General features: G+C 47.9%; 7 protein-coding genes across 7 annotated transcripts; all 7 read right to left on the minus strand.

Annotated features, from left to right (window-relative positions):
* Window positions 1-625: 625 nt before the first annotated feature.
* On the minus strand, window positions 626-1122 carry Pmar_PMAR018447 (hypothetical protein; the record flags this gene model as incomplete). Its single annotated transcript, XM_002777965.1, has 4 exons — window positions 626-665; window positions 709-834; window positions 880-992; window positions 1039-1122. The coding sequence occupies 4 exons, from the start codon at window positions 1120-1122 to the stop codon at window positions 626-628; spliced, it is 363 nt and encodes a 120-aa protein (XP_002778011.1).
* An 808-nt stretch (window positions 1123-1930) lies between these two features.
* Pmar_PMAR018448 (RNA-binding protein, putative) lies at window positions 1931-2880 on the minus strand (the record flags this gene model as incomplete). Its single annotated transcript, XM_002777966.1, has 2 exons — window positions 1931-2721; window positions 2769-2880. 2 exons carry the CDS (start codon window positions 2878-2880, stop codon window positions 1931-1933), a joined length of 903 nt encoding a protein of 300 aa, XP_002778012.1.
* Window positions 2881-4868: 1988 nt separating this feature from the next.
* Window positions 4869-6145, minus strand: Pmar_PMAR018449 (myosin heavy chain, cardiac muscle beta isoform, putative; the record flags this gene model as incomplete). Its single annotated transcript, XM_002777967.1, has 8 exons — window positions 4869-5093; window positions 5136-5288; window positions 5329-5420; window positions 5470-5564; window positions 5609-5733; window positions 5787-5894; window positions 5942-6026; window positions 6069-6145. The coding sequence occupies 8 exons, from the start codon at window positions 6143-6145 to the stop codon at window positions 4953-4955; spliced, it is 876 nt and encodes a 291-aa protein (XP_002778013.1). The 3' UTR covers window positions 4869-4952.
* Window positions 6146-6554: 409 nt separating this feature from the next.
* Pmar_PMAR018450 (Guanylate-binding protein, putative) lies at window positions 6555-8113 on the minus strand (the record flags this gene model as incomplete). The annotated part of the gene is made up of 9 exons (XM_002777968.1): window positions 6555-6708; window positions 6751-6855; window positions 6905-6981; window positions 7024-7108; window positions 7161-7295; window positions 7341-7510; window positions 7555-7731; window positions 7785-7925; window positions 7970-8113. The coding sequence occupies 9 exons, from the start codon at window positions 8111-8113 to the stop codon at window positions 6555-6557; spliced, it is 1188 nt and encodes a 395-aa protein (XP_002778014.1).
* A 168-nt stretch (window positions 8114-8281) lies between these two features.
* Window positions 8282-9092, minus strand: Pmar_PMAR018451 (ADP-ribosylation factor, putative; the record flags this gene model as incomplete). The annotated part of the gene is made up of 5 exons (XM_002777969.1): window positions 8282-8383; window positions 8426-8482; window positions 8526-8773; window positions 8817-8877; window positions 8949-9092. 5 exons carry the CDS (start codon window positions 9090-9092, stop codon window positions 8282-8284), a joined length of 612 nt encoding a protein of 203 aa, XP_002778015.1.
* Window positions 9093-15308: 6216 nt separating this feature from the next.
* Window positions 15309-15719, minus strand: Pmar_PMAR018452 (hypothetical protein; the record flags this gene model as incomplete). Its single annotated transcript, XM_002777970.1, has 3 exons — window positions 15309-15390; window positions 15437-15575; window positions 15620-15719. Coding segments are annotated over 3 exons (321 nt in total), but the record flags the coding sequence as incomplete, so codon positions are not given.
* A 73-nt stretch (window positions 15720-15792) lies between these two features.
* Pmar_PMAR018453 (Peroxisomal long-chain fatty acid import protein, putative) lies at window positions 15793-17779 on the minus strand (the record flags this gene model as incomplete). Its single annotated transcript, XM_002777971.1, has 13 exons — window positions 15793-15942; window positions 16000-16133; window positions 16181-16271; window positions 16316-16404; window positions 16451-16511; window positions 16565-16661; window positions 16707-16886; window positions 16937-17033; window positions 17078-17185; window positions 17240-17330; window positions 17381-17462; window positions 17504-17622; window positions 17678-17779. 13 exons carry the CDS (start codon window positions 17777-17779, stop codon window positions 15793-15795), a joined length of 1401 nt encoding a protein of 466 aa, XP_002778017.1.
* Window positions 17780-18271: the final 492 nt, after the last annotated feature.

An 18271-nucleotide genomic window follows, 5' to 3' on the forward strand; every position in this document is an offset into this window, starting at 1 on the left:
TGACGCATTCAACATTGTTGGTCAAGGAAGCCGAATCATTATCAATCGTCATCTTGTACGGCCCTGTTAGTCCGTCACTATCCCACCCTTAACTCCGCATTCTCTATTCTTTCTCTCAACAGACCACTTTGATACGCTCCACAATATACGCTGCCTCTGCATCGATAACACATCGCTTGAGCTCAGCTATCCTTCCACAGTCTTGTGGATAGTGCGTCTCCGGACCAGATCAACTTAGCGTACACGCTGGCCTTGCGAGAGAATAAGGCCTGCTTGGTCCTCATACTCCACTCCTCGTCCTCCACTTCACCTCGACACCATCAAGAGCTACTTACTCGGGTTCTGTTAACCTAACCATAGGATTCAACAGTAGTAGGTACGAGTCTATTTCCTCCACAGTGGTTTTGCTTTGCCGACAGAGATGTCCCTGTCAATACCTAGCCTATGAAGGTCCTCACCCCCAGGATTGAATTTCCTCCGAGGGATCCCAGTCAGAGAGGCCCAACGTGGTATTGAACAGATACGCATTAACCAATACAACAACGAAGAGTGAGGGAGCAAAAGAATCATGAATTGTCACTAGCAGCGTTGTAGTAGCAGTCCGAGGGAGGATGGACAAATGCAACTATGCTTGTACAGCCTCATATAAGTGGGCGACATGGGACCTACAAGCATTACATCTTCTTGCACTCATTGAGTTGATATTACCTATGTTGTAGGGCTATAACCTTGGCCATTATTGGCAGGTCAATATCTCCCCCTTGATGGACTTGAGGTGGGATATCCAAGTCGATCTCCTTATCGCCACTAACCGTCCCTACAACCTCGACCACTCTGACACAATACATTCATCACATCAATACAGTAGTAGCCTCCTACAATATGTCCCCACTGTTTGGTGTTGTTATACCCTCCGGGGATTTACACAGTATTTGCTCTCCATCGGGGGCCATGAGGTGGAACTCCCCCTCATTGTTACCATCGCCACTCAGCTGAGCAAGCCATAATTGGAAGAAGGGGACAAAGGAAACTCCTTACCTTCCCAATCAGCCTAACACGGTGGCCTCTTATAGCAGCCATGCGGCTACCATCAACGAGGGGACAAGAGAGGTTGATACTCATAGTGTAAAGAGAGGTGCAACTAGCCGAACGATTGTCCAGTTGACTCATTACCAAGATGTTGATTGGGACTGCATCACAATCACGGACAGCATGAACTCCATGCTATGGAGATAGCAGTGTTGAATCAGCACGGTTACTGCAATATACTCTAGTACAATATGCGCTGAGTAGTGTTGCACACAATAAATAACCTAACGATGTACTAGTGAGCACACAACTCTATGACAAGTTCAATTTTGTTATACAGTGGTTCACTTCCCGAAAAGAAGGCAGTTTCCAGGCTACCAATCGGCCCACATGCATAACACTATGTCATACTGTTGATCACGAGTCCCTAGGATATAATGAGTTCAGAGATCTTCCATTGAGTACCGAATGAACGCAAAATTGAATGAGTGGGGACAAAGCCCGTGCTCAGGCGAGCTGTACGTAATAACTACATAGGAATCCTATGATAGGATTACAGGTCATATACTCTCATGAACATCAGAGTGCAGTGCCCTTCAAGGAAGGGCACGCTGAGACACTACACTAGCCAATTTGCCAATGTATCAGGGAGTTTAAGGACTCCCATCGACGATCCACTTGGAGCCTTGCAGGAGCAACGTAAGGAGATAGTAACCCCTATCATCGCTAAAAAAAGAATACGCCGTCAAAAGGTATCTAATACCTAAGGTCCATAATGATAATGTACAAACAAATAGTTAAAGGGGATACGGTAAGAATAATGTTGGTGGGACTATTCACAATGATAGTAAACTCCGAACAAATCGACAAACAATAGTTATGTACAGTAAATGTTCACAAGCTACACAACCATATACGGCTTAACCGAAACAACATGGCCATCAATAGATAAAGGGGATGCGCCGGTAGAGTACTTATCAAGTACGAATGCAGAAGTCTCATGGGAGTCAAATGTGACGAATCCGAATCCTCTATTCTTGCCATTGCGGCAATCTCTAACGATAGAACAATCTAACACGTCAGAACCAGAAGGCATACAATTCAGTATGGCTGCCCGCATAGACTCTTCTGTGACACCTTCTCGGATACCCCCAATGAAGATTTTCCTTGGATCTTCTTGACCACTCTTGCGAGCTTCCTTGCTGAACTTCCTAGGAGAGATAGTCTTCTCGCCGCCATGGCAAATGAATGGGATACGAACACCACTGGGATTAAGGATTATAGGTCTCACATTACCAGGTAGATTTTTCAATGCTGATTTAGCAACATGGGCAATATTAGCATCATAGCCTTGAATACGGGCCCAACAACAAGTGCACTGTTTCGAACTGTTACCACTGAAAGGTAACCGGACTCCGTTCACGCTAGACATAAAAGTCTTCGCATAATGAGAAGTTTTGAAGTTGATGAAGCCGTAACCCATGTTAGTCCCTCTGACGAAGTCAGTCGGAAGGTATATAAAGTCGTAGGTACCAGTGAAACCACATGTCTCCATAAATACCCATAACAACTCATGTGTATACTTTAGAGGGAGATCACGGAGCATGACTGTAGTGAGACCCTCCGAACCAAGGATCCGGAAATTGTTAGAGATGCCATTGGAAGGAGTAGAGAAGCGGTCCCTAGCGTCACCTGATATAAGATATGTCACCAAGTCACCTGATATGTTGGCTGATCACCTGCACTGTAAGATGTGCGACGCCATTCAGATGTGATCTCGGCGTTATCAGAAGCAAGATGTGTGAGAGGTGGACAAGAAAGGCTGCGAGGTCTTCGTTGGGTATCATACATCTCTGACGAGGGCCGGACGTGTATGAATGTATTTCGAATCTCAACAACAGCACTGTTCATAGTAGAGGGAAATGGCAAAAAAGAAAAAAAACTGGGCGGAGTTCATGAACCAAACCTTGGGAAGAGTTGGGAATCAGAAGATGGGAAATGAGAGGCAGCACAGAAAAATGTAGGGTCATAACCCGTAACGACGCCTAAAAAACTGAGCAAACAAAGCCTCATGGGAGAGAGTGCAATGAACGGGGCTGATCGTGTACGTGTCACAACGGCGTCACGATATTGCGCGCCTGAAATCAAGACCCTTAGGGAAGCTGTTCACAACAGACCCTGCACTAGTGGACGCAACAACGGTAACTCGGTGTTGGGCATGCCAAAGCTTCAGCATATGCCATGACGGCATAAGCGCGCGCCAGGGTAGGGGCCCCTGAGAGAGTGCGTCCAAACCTTTTACGCAATTATGCAGGTGCGACCTGCCTTAGGCAGGCTGCCTACCGAATAGGGCTGCAAATGAAAATGCTAAATTCAAACGAGCCGTGGAAATTGGCTGATTATCCGTGTACACATAGAATTCTACGCTAACGGGTGCCCTCTCAAGTATGGTTGAAAGTGAAATCCTGTGACCAGAGATTGGTCTTGAAATGTTCGAATCCACGTGTTGATGCGTGCGCATGGCGCGCACAAAAGCATCGTCAGAGCAGTTTCACGGGAGATAGGAGATTGATTCGATGGATCGGGTTCTGAAATCTTCGCATACTAGTGGTACAGTAATGCATGAGCATGACGTGCTCCATGGTATATGCGAACTCACGCGCTGATGTAATGAATTTTAGATTTTTGTATTCAACTTGTGTCTTTGGTTGCACAAGCTCCATCTACCGAGAGCATCTATCTCATGGTGGAGACTCCAACGCTCCACCGTGGAATGTTGTATATGACCTGTGTTCGATACATGGCTCAAGTGTTATAACTCTATTGGTGTTGCTCAGATCATACGGACGATAATATGCTTTACAAACACACTCCATTGACATAGTGTGATACATCAACATGAGGTATCATGGTCCCGATAAATGAAGCGTGTGCGACCAGACCGAGCTAATTTAAAATTCCTCACCCCAGAGCTTGAGTTCGAAGACGTCACAGAGCGCATCATGTCTGTGATTTGTTGTATCAATTGAAGGGTAAGACCTTGTGACGCAAGTCACTGAGTCAACCTTCTATTTCCCACGAAACTGCTCTTAAGAGGCTTCAGCGCGCGCCATACTCACGCTGCGTGAGTCACGCAGCATCACGTGAATTCGAACATGTCGAGACCAATCTCTGGTCACATAATTTGAGTGTCAACCATACTTGAGAAGGCACCGGTTAGCGTGGAGTTCTATGTGTGCACGGATAATCAGCCAATTCCCACGGCTCGTTAAAATTTAGCTTTTTCATTTGCAGCCCTAGTCAGTAGGCAGGTCGCGCCTGCGTGAATTCGTTCTAGTCCTACTTAGTTCCATGCTCACGGTCACTAGTAGGAGGAACTGTATGTCATCTGATTGGCCAGGGAACGGCAATGGGAAATCCCCCACCATGTCTTTTCGTTCTGTAGTGCGCAGAACTCGTAACTCATGCGTGCGGTTCGCGTATAAGCCTGACTCACGACTCCCGACAATAGTCCTTGGATTTGTTATACTTCTTGTACATCCAGCGACACTTCGTCCTAGTTCTGCTGTTATCCATCTGTCGATGTAGCAAGCCCTTACTTCTTACCTGGAAATAGCTTTGTACAGTTGGACATCGCCCTGAACATCTCCCAGATTTCAGGAATGACTATGCAGCGCAACGTGATCATGAGTTAACCAAGTCCGTGATGTGCCGCCGCATAGACGATATTGTTGTGTTGTAGTTGGCCATCTGATGGGCTACAAACTAATATATACCGAGAGGTAGAGTCATCTTGCCACTAGCTCAGTTCACACTTCACTTACGGAAATCTAATTGTAATTATACCATGTTGCTGCACAACGATAATATGCTCATCAACATTGCTACAATAAGCAAGATTCATCACCGACTCCACATATCATTCATGTCCGTCGAACTGTTACTCCAAAGAGATCTTGTGCTTGCGTCGACAGCTTCTCGAGCTTCACCCCAATCTGTGGTCCATCTCCATGACCAAGTCCACGTAGGAAGCTTATGATGAGCTCAGATTGATTCACTAAGACCTACCGAGCAGCCCTGATGTCTCCACTCACACACTGGCCTACATCAGCGTGTTGTTGTCTCAGCTTCCGGTCAGTCTCGGCACTAGCCACCATGGACCGTAGCTTATCACACTCAGCTGTCCGCATGGCTAGCTGCTTCTCGAACTCCTTCACAGTCTGTTGGAGTTCACTTCGTTGGGACTTCAGAGTATCAACCTTGGAGACAATATCAACAATATCGCTGCTCTTAACTTACCTCTTCCTCATAGGTCTGTCTGAGATGCTCAATCAACATCTCGTTCTTCCGTCGTGCCTCATTCAATTGTTTATTGAATTTCCTCTCCAGTCCTGCTTGATGAGTAGCACTCAATGTCGTCGGCACAGATGAGGTGCCCACCTATGAGCTGCTTCTCATGCTCAGCCTTCACCGATAACTGTTTCTTGTCCAAGTCCAGGGACTTTAACTCCGATAATGCTCCATACACCGCATCCCTACCATACGATCACCTCAGAGCGACCCTCAGTGTCTGGTCTACCTCAGATTGTTCAACTCGGCTCCAGTGGCTCCCTTGCTGGAGCTGCTCTTCGAGCTACTCCTCTCTTGTAGTCTGTCCTGCAATTGCTTCACTTGATCCCGCATGACAGACTCCTGGTCACGCATCTGGAGCGGTCGGCGGCGACAATAGCGGCCTTCGGAGTATTCACTGTGCTCACTTGAGCCGTCTCTCGTTGGAATCTGTATTGTGTATCTTCCAACGACTGCTTAGCCTCCTCCAGCATCGTCTCGAGCTCAACGACACGCTCTGTCCACTTTTTCCTTTCCTGGTATACAAACAACCATCCCATGCAAGCTAGAATGGAGTTTCTACTTGGGCGAAATCGTCAGTGTGCTGCTCACGCTCTCGAGTAATCATTTCCTGGACAGCAGTGTTCCTACCATCAGCTTCGGCCAACCTGAAGCCGGATACCAAATTCGGAGGCTGCCGCAGATCCAACTTCGTTTGCAGTTGTCGTTTCAGCTCGTCATTATCCTTGCATAGGTCTTCCCACATCTTCTGTACTGAAGCGACCATGTCCGGGAAGATAGTTGTGAGCAGCAGGTCAGTGGATGCTGGCCCAACCGCCGTCGACTCGTATAGGGAGATCAACTGGAAAGGGAATCGTTCGGAAACAAACGAATGCTTAATACCTGCTGCCAGGCCACGGCTAGGTCGGTGAAGTTTACGAAATTTTTTTGCTCAATGTACCTGTGGAAGAGCGACCATATTGTGGAACAATAACCTATACTATTGTGCACAATACGTGTACCAACAAGCCATCTTGCCTGTTCTGGAGCTCTGTGTAGACAGCATGGCACTCCCTCTCCGAGGCCCTCTTGTTTTCCGCGTTCACATGATCATTCAATCTTGTGATAGCATTCCTCAGTTCTTGTTTAAAGTCGAGATACCGACTGTCGCCTAATAAACCGAGGACCGCCTCTTCTCAATCGTCACCATCCGTGAGGCAACCTTGGTCAAACTTAGGACCGTTAAAGACCTGTAAGGCTGCAGCCTTCGCCTGCTTGTGCTTAGCTCGAACCTCCTTCTCTGGCATCGGCAGCTTCTGCATCACATCCTCGTTCATCGTGGCTCGGTACCTGATCCCATTGTTCATCGGGAAACAATAAGTGTAGACCTACACATGCACCGCATCTCTGAGAGATATCCTGAGTTGATGCGTGACAACGTTGGTCCAGGCACTCTGTATGGTGGGCACGGCACTAGAGTTTATGGCGTTGACATATCTATCACGAGTAGTTACAGCACTGCCTTTGGCGGTGTTGGCAAGCTTACTCCTGAGCAAGTGTGGCGAGCATCGATCCGTTGAGGGTTGTCCCTCCTATCATCTTAGGCTTCAACGATGAGTACACCTATTGACCAGTCTAAGTCCACTGAATGTACGTGAGTCTTACCTTCTGAACGAATGCATCAACCTGCTGCTGGAATTGAGGCCTCAATGCTTGATACGGCAGCTTCTGGATGTTCCTCAAGTCGGCCCTGATATAATAAGCCATCCTCATGAATATACAGTGTCAATGATAATGACTACTCATTTTCCACTGGCCTAACCATCACTGAACAGCTCCTATCCCTGAACATAGCCTTGATGCAATCACGTATTTTATTCTTCTGTTCGATCCCTTCACTACGACCTGCTACTGGCCTCAGAGCATGCTCGAGATACCTTGGCTAGAAGCATCATTGACAGCAGATGGCCCTCATCCGTCACTCTTTAGGTGATATTGGTTGCCCCGTTTCGTTGACTAGCTTCAGGTTGAAGTCCCTGAGAACCCACAGTAAAGGTGGGAAGTGAGCGGCAAGGTCAGCAGAGTCCTTGGACAAATCTGGGTTGCTCTTGGATGAGGATCGAACATGAATGTGCTTTGTGAGATGAAGTACCTATCCCACGGCATTACCGGATACTCTTAAGCCAGAGTACTCACCAGATTGAGTTGGTCGAGACTCTCCTCGTTAATCGCACCCATACTGTTGTACACGAAGAAGGAGCAAAGCAGCAGGCACAATGAGAATATCTGCATATCGCAGCTTGTTGTTCGGACACAGCTACCAAGACCCTCAGTATCGATAAGAATAGCATGAAAGTTTTGCCCTAGTTGGACCTGAGTCATTGTGTTATTCCGGTAAGGCGGTTGGCAAGAGCAAGGGATACTACCGGTTGGCCCCACATCCATATACCACGAGTGCAGGGGTTCACACTAGGGCCTATCTCGAATCCATCCTGTAAGCCAAGGAGACGGTTCATGAGAAAACTCTTGCCCGTACGGTACAGACCAGCAATACCAATTACAGCGACCTGATGTAGGATATCTCTCAAACCCGAAAGCAGCATGCAATGACCTTCCCCTCTATCTGCCTTAGTATATTGAGGGCGTACTCATCAACAGTGCATTGGCCAGACTCATCGATGGATATCAGTTGTACGGGGCCACCATGGTAGCTAGGGGCCTGCTTACCAGGCCCCTCCTCACCAAGGGAGGCCATTGTCATGGCTCCAGTTGCACTCGGTGATGACGAGGTGGACTGGGACATGTTAATGTTAGACCACTGAACAGACTACTGGCAACAATCGCCCATCACCCGGCTATCAACGGAAGAAAGGGGAGTATAGGTGTCTCATGAGTGAACATTCATCAGCATGTGTTGATATTATCAATAAGATGGATGCGCACCATGCTGCTGTTTACTGGATATAACTCCGACCAACCATTCCATACCATCCTGGACCCCTTCACCCGACTTGGCTGAGCATGCCTAGTCAACACTAGCATGCTGCATCATAACCCTATCACCCACTTGTATGGTCCAAGTCCTATCTCTGATGTTATCCAAATGTAAAGCATCAGATATCTCCTAGAGTGAAAGATCTACTACACGGCGGGTATAGAAGTCTCACATTGGCAGGCAATGCCTGTAGTAAATCCTGTTTGTTGGCGAATACCAATAGAGCTGTCCCTCTTGACATACAAAAGTTCCATCCGACCCCACCTTGAAATGCTATACCCAGCTTATCCTCTTGCAGTAGTTCATTTAGTTCCTTGCCGCTCTCCTCCAATCGTCTACGATCTGCTGAGTCTACCACGAACACTAGCCCATCGGTGGCCTCAAAGTAGTTGGACCAGTACGGTCGGATGGTCTTCTGGCCTGAGCATCACTCACTAACTACAGGCGACAATAGATGACTCACCACCAATATCCCATACATTCAGCTTGAAGCCATCGCGGACCAGACTCTTTATATTGAAGCCCTACCAGGATATCACAACGAAAACATGATCATCACATATTGTAAGAGCTGGTATGATAAGGAGCGACTCACCTGTGTAGGCATCACTTGAGTGATATCTTCCTCACTAAGCTTGCGCAGTATCGTTGTCTTACCAGCATTGTCTAGGCCTAATACCAGTATCCTAGCCTCTTTTTCATCACGCTTCAACTTTTTCAAGATGCTCAGGAGTCCCATGCTGGAGAGATATGTCCTACAGTCCTACCCAAATGATATACTCCCATATGGAATCCATCATTGAATAACTCTAACTCATTCACAGTAAACCCATGATAGCACCAATAAAGTGAACGTATCAGCACTCTATCACACATGCTTAATACTGTACAGTGTCAACTAGTGCCCAAGGGACCCAAGAGCAGATTCCTATAGCCCTTGCTAACGGCTAATTGGCCTCTCTTCCTGGATCGAGAACGACTTCGCCGCTTCGGTGTCTGCGTACTACTCGTCACCAAGGATTGCGATGATAGTCGCTCTTCACATCGCAGACCCAACGCTGACGAGACTAGCTTGGTACATTCATCGAGTGTACGCATCCCTTGGGGACTGCACGGACCTCTTGGGGATGAAGGACTGACGCGATGCGCAACGAGCTGTTCTAGCTGCTCACCAGTTCGGGAAGGAGATCGTCGTCGTGGAGGACGGTGAGCTTGCCTGCATCCCCCCACCATGCCTCGAAGGGGAGGCGATAGGCTGATCATAGATACTCGAGAGCTAGCGATGTGCGGGGATGAGGGTTGGGGCAGTGGATGTAGGTCTGGCAACCTCAATAACATGCCATCACATACTCTACAACGGGGTGAGGAGGACCGCGCAGGGCTACGATCAGGACTGCACGGTGAATCGGGAGACCTCTCTTGGATACTTGAATGAGATGGGGAGGATAGATCTATCTCCTGTCCTGGGGATCGAGCGGAGCATCCTTCTGACCTCAACAAGGAGCATTCTACAGCAATTTGTCGTGCCTTGCGGATCCTCAACTCACGAAGTCTCCCTTCTATAGCCTCGATCTCGATATCAGAAGTATTCATACTATCAACGTCCTCAGCAGCAACCCAACCTCCAACGGGGGTGTGATGATGATGTGGTAGAGGACCTATTGATGAGGGGGAGAGGACTAAACGGCTGAGGTCAATGCTCAGTGGAGCATCACTAGATCCACCCCGACACCGCTTCCTAGGTATCCGCTCCTGTGGCTCTTCACGCACAAAGGGTGTAGAGGAAGGACGGTTATGATGATGCCGATCTTGAGGTAACCGTGGTGGAGTGTTAGACATAGGCCTTCACCTACTACAATGCGGACGAACCCATTCCCACATCATTGACAAACACTACATACGCTACAGCATCATCACGTTCAGCCCGGTCGGGTCACATCAAGATCTCAGAGACCAATCATGAGGTATATTACTGTTGTTCGAGCGCTCTCATGGAATATCACTCAGACTACCGTTTCCTAGGTGTGAAGCTCTGCGACGTGATAGCTCCATACAGCTCTCTCGCTGATTACAGAAGCCATAATAAAGTGTAAGACATTCAGCATTGTGCTCAACAACATCCCAAAGGATATGACCCCTACAATATCCAGGCGTGAGATGCGGGGGCATCCCTTCCGGTACAGCATAAGCCCGTAAAAACCGGAGTCTTCTTCTGGATACTGGGGACACGGAGGATGCTCCCTAATTACGACAGTTAGAATAGAATTCATTATGAGGATAGCCGTCTATCACATGATGCTGTCTACTCATGCTATAGGCCTTGATAGATACTACTACATACTGAAGTCGTAGCCCCCAACCTATAGACTACTGCAGTCCCATCTATATCCAGTGACTACCGATATAATACATACTTCCAATGCTGCCTCGTACAGGGATATCTGCCGTCTATCATAACCACATAGCACGAGCAGGAGCCATACAAGAGACGGAGTCTGAGAAGATAGAAACGTCAGTATTGACCCATAATCCAAGGCTACAGTATAGCCCGCAAGGAAATCAGAATGTTATACTTGGAATAGAGAAGCCGCTGATCTGATCAGAACGATTTACAGCGACAACAATACGCTGTGAGCCTCTGGGAGTCTAGAAGTCATTAAGACCTCGTCAAAGAGTTCGTTAAGGAATAAACAACATGTAGGTGGCCAGTGGGCCGGTATAAGTGAGCTACCTGGCGTCCATGGTACAAACGGCTCATAACAGAATTCGCATAATATGAGGTGGTGAGCCTCGATGTAGCAGGAAGGACGATTTTAATGCGTTCGGTATATACAAAAGGATAATCGAACTAGACATGGCTATCTTCCACCGATCCGCTTACACCGTTCATTAGCATCTGCTCTCACACATGTAAGGGTTTGATTATGAGGATGTGGAGTCGACGACAGTTGAGGATCTGTCGATCGTCTCACCAATTCAGTGGTATCAGAATGACAGCTAGTGAATGTTGTTGATGATGATGGTCCTTTGCTCAATTGAGGTCCACTGGCCATAATACGATCCCATAGAAACTGATCGAAGCCATCAGATCTATGAGAAGAAGAAGAACCATCTTCTCCTGCTGTTGTCGTTGGCCAAACATCTTCATCCTCATAAGACTGTCTTACCACGATGTGTAACGCCTTCACACACTCAGCCTCCTTAGTTCGACCGATCAGGTGTGAGACACTTGAAGGGAGGTCACCGACCTCATTGTTTATAGTTAATCCGTCATCACATACTCTCTGAAAGTTAACATTGTGGCCTTTAGAATTGGCCCTAGACCCTCGACGTCGATTGGTTGCATTCATTCCGGCACTTTCCGATCCGACGCTACTGCTGCATGGCGAGCGCGTCCCCAACGGCACCGATCCTGGTGAGAGCTGGTCCTTCTCGTGAGAGCTCGATCGAAAGCCTTCCGCGTCAAGTGGGGATAAACTACTAGGAGGCTGAGGAGCTCTCGTTACGACTGAAATAAGAACTGTCAGCTCATCAGTGAGGTGTATACAATCTGCGAGGCCGCTTACATCGAGTAGCATGACGATATCCCCTTGAGCTCTTGGATTCTATGGGAAGGAATGGTTGGCCACCGGAATCAGCATCAGTTCCTGTTGACGACTGGAATGGTGTCAAGTAAGTCGGAAGTGATGCTCGGCGAGATGGACATGCTCCTGCTGGTAACAGGGTCATAAGATTACACTGAGGAATATAGGTTCCAAGTGCCAGGACAAGGGTTCGATCCCGGAGGTCCCCGTGAACTGCCTAAAATCTATGTGCTCTTCTAATTTACGGTGACAACCTACACGAGCTCCTTCCCCGATGAATCCCAAATAACCAGGTTGAGTGCAAATAACTTCTAACTAACATGGTTTAAATCCCTTAATGAGCCGCACAGCACATCGAGTGTTAACCAATCAAGTATTCAACGATGAGTAAGCGTTTCATTATATGCATATAATCTTCCATTACCATCCTAAATGTAGACAGTCAACTCAAGTCACTCATTAATAATGATGTTAGAAATTACCAACGAAGTCGCAGGAGCTCTATGGAAGACAGCAGCAGGGAAAGTTAAGTAGATACTTCGGACAATCAGGAAGACCACACCAACCGAGGGCCCATGCAAGAAGACCCTCACACCTAGTGGGGCTACATGATACAGTTGCATCATGACCGTTCAATGATATTCGCAAAACTGCTAGTGTGAATGGCAGAACTTGTGCCGTGGGGGGATTCGACCCTTTGTGGTCGTCTCATCGTCACCAACATCGCTGCATACATGCACTCTTGAGATAAACTACCATAGTGCAGCACATCCCGAGGGGCATAGAACAACTACTACTGTATATAAATGATGTAGGACGACAGCTTTCAGATACTATAACCAATATGGAGGTGTGTGACGACTGTTATGACTACAGTCGCATACAGGCTCACTATGCATTGAACAGGGGAATGAACGTCGTCCATCTCGTACAGTGGATAACATAACGGGAGAGTACCGTCCATTCGCCTCCGATACATACAAGCATCAACGAGCTGAAACGAGATGGGAACAACGCAGTGGACAACAACCGATTGGTACAGTGATAATGAGGAGGATGAGGACGAGAGATAGGTCACTAAGGATAACGATAAGTATACAGCAGTGAAGAAGGTGGTGCACATGTGACGTAGACTCTACCCATTGATAGGTACGACCCAACGAAGGCAAGGATAGCGACTACAGGAAGATCACCTCAAGCGGGTCGAGCGGACATTATAGCTGTGTAACGATAGCATAATAATGGCGAAGTTGATCGGATACGATGAAGGTAACGATGAGTCCTCAACTGCACTTGAATGGTCAGTAACACACTCACCTCAGAGCGCACAGGCCTCGAAAATTCGGAATACGAGTGAACGGGGAAAGAAGGGAGATCAGTTGAAAGTTGGTAAGAGATGAATGGCTCATTGTGACCGACTTCACAATGATGACTAGAACTACCAGAAGTACAGCAGACATCATATCAATACTTACAACCAATATCACAACTCTAATGGAACCCGCAATGTTGCCTAGATTTTATACAAGTACTTCAATCTTCTTCCATACAACAGTGATATAGATGAGGAGACGGGGGTCTACGAGGATTCTCCTACAACTAATATCAGTATCGCTGCTGCTCTTACTGGTTGTTAAGACCTTATTTACATTATAATAGTATCGAGCATCACAACAGCAACAATGGTGGCTAATGATGATACTAGAACAGCAGAATGGAACAACAAGTCGAGCGCAACTAAGGCATCATGTTGCCACTCAACGCTGTGCCCTAAAAAGGCCTTTCCTCCGATGCAGACGAACAAGAGGTAAGAGGAACTGTTCAATAAACTGGCAATCGAATGAACATCATTCTATCAACCGACGGAATGGACAATGCGAGATGATATAATGTAGGGTTATGCCGCCATAACCTCGCTGTTACGCGGTATTCTTCGAGCTGCATAGGTCGCCATACCTCGGCTCTGAGGAAGACAAGTCATTATCATAAGGAGGAGTCATAGTCTCACCCTTGCTTCTCTCCTTCGCGGTGTTGAGACGATGACTGCGCCACGAGGTGAGCTCTGATACCTGAAAGTATCAGCACCATATCTGTATAGAGCTAAAATAAGAAGTTGCCTACGCATACAGGCTACATGATGGTGACACTCCGATGGCTCCGCGTGTACGTGGGGTATCACCAGCTGAGAGATAAACAGATTTTAATGAGGTACATAGGGAGCCGATGGCTGCTCACCTAGGCTGCTAGTGGTGATACGAGGGGATGCACTAGGGTACCTGCTAATGGTTTACTCTGTGATAGGCATTAATAACTTACCGACGCCTATACATAGTAGGGGTGCTCATCACACCTGAAGTATTGTAAGGATAATCAAAAGAGCAACCCCACGCACTTACCAGAAGCATCCAAAGATCTGCTTGTTGCAGGTCGAGCTGATCTAGGCTTCCTATGGGCCATCAAGCCCGGTAGTGGAGGTAAGTGCTGATCATGATTACGCATAGATTCATCTGGGACACGTGTTGAGGAGGAAGTAGTTGAAGTAGATGGCAGGGCTGAAGGAGAGGCAATCATGTAAGAAGAGTCGATATGGTGTTACACCCATCCATATGCAGTGTTGGTGTTAGCGGTACCACACCCTCTTTGTACGGCGTTGGTGTCGAGTCGAGAGACCTGATAGGATATAGTCCAAGGGGGTCATCGGACACATTACCCCGCACTGCTTGGCGTTGTTATGTTATCCACCACATTTTTGCTCTCAGCACATCCCATGGCGATGGAGAATACTTTCAAGACACTAACCTACCCTGGGTAGACACTCAGGACCAATGACAAAGGCAATCCTTCAAACTCAAGGCGGAAAACAAGTTAAAACGAAACCATCCATTATCCAAGAACTTGAATGACACTGAAGGGTACCCATGCACGTTAGCATGGAGGTCATAGGTCAGCTACTATCACTTGACATATCTTCATCTCTGTCCGCCCCGTCGACCGTGTCTTCTGGTGCTCTGAGAGATGAATCAATACTAGAGCTAGAACCAAATGTGCACGGTGCTACAGAGCCCGTACGAATACCCATCACCTTCCGGTCCCGTCTGCCCCCCCTGGATGGTGCCTGGGAATCCACCTCACCAGCAGACTTCATCTCGCTCGAAAGTCGGACCCCACTAGGTTCCGTGGTCGGGACCGCCTCCTGCCTTATATCATCCTCACAAGACTCGTTGCTCCTCTCGGTACTCGGACTGGACTCATAAGAACGGAAGACCTCATCATACGTGTAGAGACCGCCATCATCTTTGCCATCCAACTGCTCTACTGACGCCGGCTCCTGAAATTACATAATCACTACACTTGAAAAGGAAAACACAAACCTGATTCACAGGCCGCTGGGGCAAGACGCCATTCGGCTGACGCTTATCTACATAAACCAAGTCTGGTAACCTTCGAGATAACCTGAAAGGCTCCTCCTCAAGGATGGTCTACTCCCTCTCAATCCCACCCAGAGCCATCTGTTTGACCATTCCCATCATTGATCCTAGTAACACTCCAGCTGGCGTATCCAGTCCCTGTCCCTAGCTCCAATAACTGCGAGTGAAAATTGAGCAACCACGGCTTTTGCGATGCTGTAAGGACCGTACCTACAACGACAGTGGCATGGGATTTTCGTGTTTCAGAGCATCACAGTGAAATTCATCTCTAAGATGGCGATACATGCTCTCCTCCCCATCGAGAGCCACTGCACTGGTGCACTCATCCAGCAGTGCCCAAGCGGGCTGCGGAAACTGAGTAATACCAGCATCATCAAGAGGAGCTCCATGATGGGAAGAAACCAATATTACAATAGCCTAGCCATGCCTATTCTCTGCTGTCACCAAGACTAAGCTTATTCTCCCAATCCTCATCTAGAGTTAGTAGCCCTTCAGACTGGCGTGGTACGAGATAGCTCAAATGAACATGATGTAAGCATTCCTCAACTCTCGACAGAGTTGTCTCATCAGCGCCGGCCTGACGCTAGCATCATGGAGGCTCACCATTGTGCGTTATTAAACCGTGCAGGATTACCCTGTGCGGATAAGTGACCAAGTCTGCTAGAGTTCCTTCTGGCATATACGGCTTCGTTGGAACGTAATGCAGTTCCTTAGCCGATGGAGTTAGTAGTGTACCACCACCAGGAGACCACAGCCCTACTATAGTACCTGTTCGTGCTCATGTAGTGGATCTAAACCATAGAGCCAGGGATTACGTAGAACACCGCTCTTGCCACAACCGTTGGGGCCAGTTATGATCATACCCTTATCAGTATTGGAATCCACCATGATGCTCAGCTGGGATGCCTATAGTAAGTACACTGTCGCAATACCACATGAGGCTATCCTACCAGTACAAGACCCCCATCAGGGGTCTGAATATCCACTTGCTCAAGCTTTATCATATCCTTGGCAACTTCTGCGACGTGACTAGATTCAGCTAAGGTGTATTCCAAATAAATCCGTCAGTGACCATCAAGAATTACCATCAACTCTCCCATCCAACCGAGCGGTAGTTTTCTCACAGGCCCTCAGGAGCTCTTCCACCTGGGACGATACCAATATAAAGTTTGACTATTGTGCATATGTAGCAGCACTACCCTTGAAGCATGTCCACTAGCTCCCACCCACTTGCCACCCAGCTCCATCAACATACCCAATGCCGAGAATGAATGCGATACCACAGAGCCAAGATACCTAACAAGTGCTCAGCCACAACCCCCAAACGATTTCGATTTTCACCTCAGTGTATGACTCAGATACTCATCTCCTTCAACGCCACCAGCGCCTTGGCGGTACATAAGGCTGAGCACCCAAGATGCGTTCTGGGGTACCATCTGGGATATGAAAAAATCGAATATGCCGTAGAAATGTTCAAGCCTCTTGGAGGTACGTTGGAAGTCTAACTTAGCCGCCAACAACCTGAGTGATATCCCCTAACCTGTGACCTGGATGACTCGTTCTATCAGTACTTATCAGCTGTCCGTGACTCTACAGCACCACCATCGAGGAAGGCGATGGACTCAGCACACTGACTCAGTCGGGCATGGAACATTGAGAAGGCCCCATCTACAACTCATATTCCCACGGCAAACACAATGAAAATGCGGTACCCAGCTCCTCTCGTTTGGCCGTCAATCCGGCAAGATCAGGACGGATGAGACGAAGGAACACCATCCCGGAAATGATGTAGGTCAATAAAGAAGACAGACCAGTGGTGCCTGAGGTGGTAGGCTCATTACCATAACTAACAAGACAATGCTCCTCATATCTACCCGTAAGCTGCAAGACACCCGCACTAAACCAGCCCAGATCCACCAGCGGCTTTAGTGTATCACTGAGCATGTTTGCCAGAGCCTCAGCCAACTATCAAGAGGAACGCACTTAGAATGGCAGGAAGCCCTGATGTATCCCACCTTAGGGACGTCCTCCACAATGACCTGATCACAGCCGCCAGCTGGCGATACCAAGTGATAGAAGGTGGAGTCCTTGAAATACCTACACGTACATGCGAAAGTGAAGTACACAACCCCACCTACCGTTTAGAGAGTGTATTCGTGAGTTGTCGCCGCCAATGGTCGGCAATGCCAGCCTCAATGATATCACCAAGAGGAGTGAGAACAGCCTGAACGAGGCCCATCATAAGGGCATTAACTACCTAATATAGACTGACATCATGCTCGACCGCATCGTGATAATACTGATCATCATACCAAAGCATAGAAATCCACAGTCTTCCTCTGCATTAGCAACCTCAATGCATGACCATTGATATGAGCTATCCTATTACTAACGTAGGTTCCTAATATCCACATGGTCAGGTATGCTAGCGTCAATTATTATCCCACTTCCAATGATGACCGATAAAAGCCCCATCAACCTCGCGCCTTGAGCCCTATCAATGGGACCCAGGAGCTTCACTAGACGTGGTATATTGACGGTAGTCTGTGTAGTAAGGCCACTACGCTGGGAACCTACACCAGCGGCTATTGAATGTGGTCACATTCACTCATCATAGGTATTAGCTCACCTGGGCCATGCGGATTACTCTCACGTGACTGGTTAGTTGTAGTCATAGCACTACCTAGCTGCTGTAGGGACCCCGTCTCTGGGAGAGAGCACTCACACGAGGCATGAAAACGGGTCAACCCTACTCTCGAACCGACGGACAATCTCGGTAAAAGGTAAGGCGCCTGTTTGGAGGAGGGACTGCAAGGACTGCGATGCTTTGAATGGTGCATTGCGAGCTGTGGACCCTTCGATAGACGTTATAGTATACCTTCTCAACGATAGCAGGCTAACCGTAC

Source organism: Perkinsus marinus (assembly GCF_000006405.1).
Source record: "Perkinsus marinus ATCC 50983 genomic scaffold scf_1104296950436, whole genome shotgun sequence".
NCBI classification, from domain to species: domain Eukaryota; phylum Perkinsozoa; order Perkinsida; family Perkinsidae; genus Perkinsus; species Perkinsus marinus.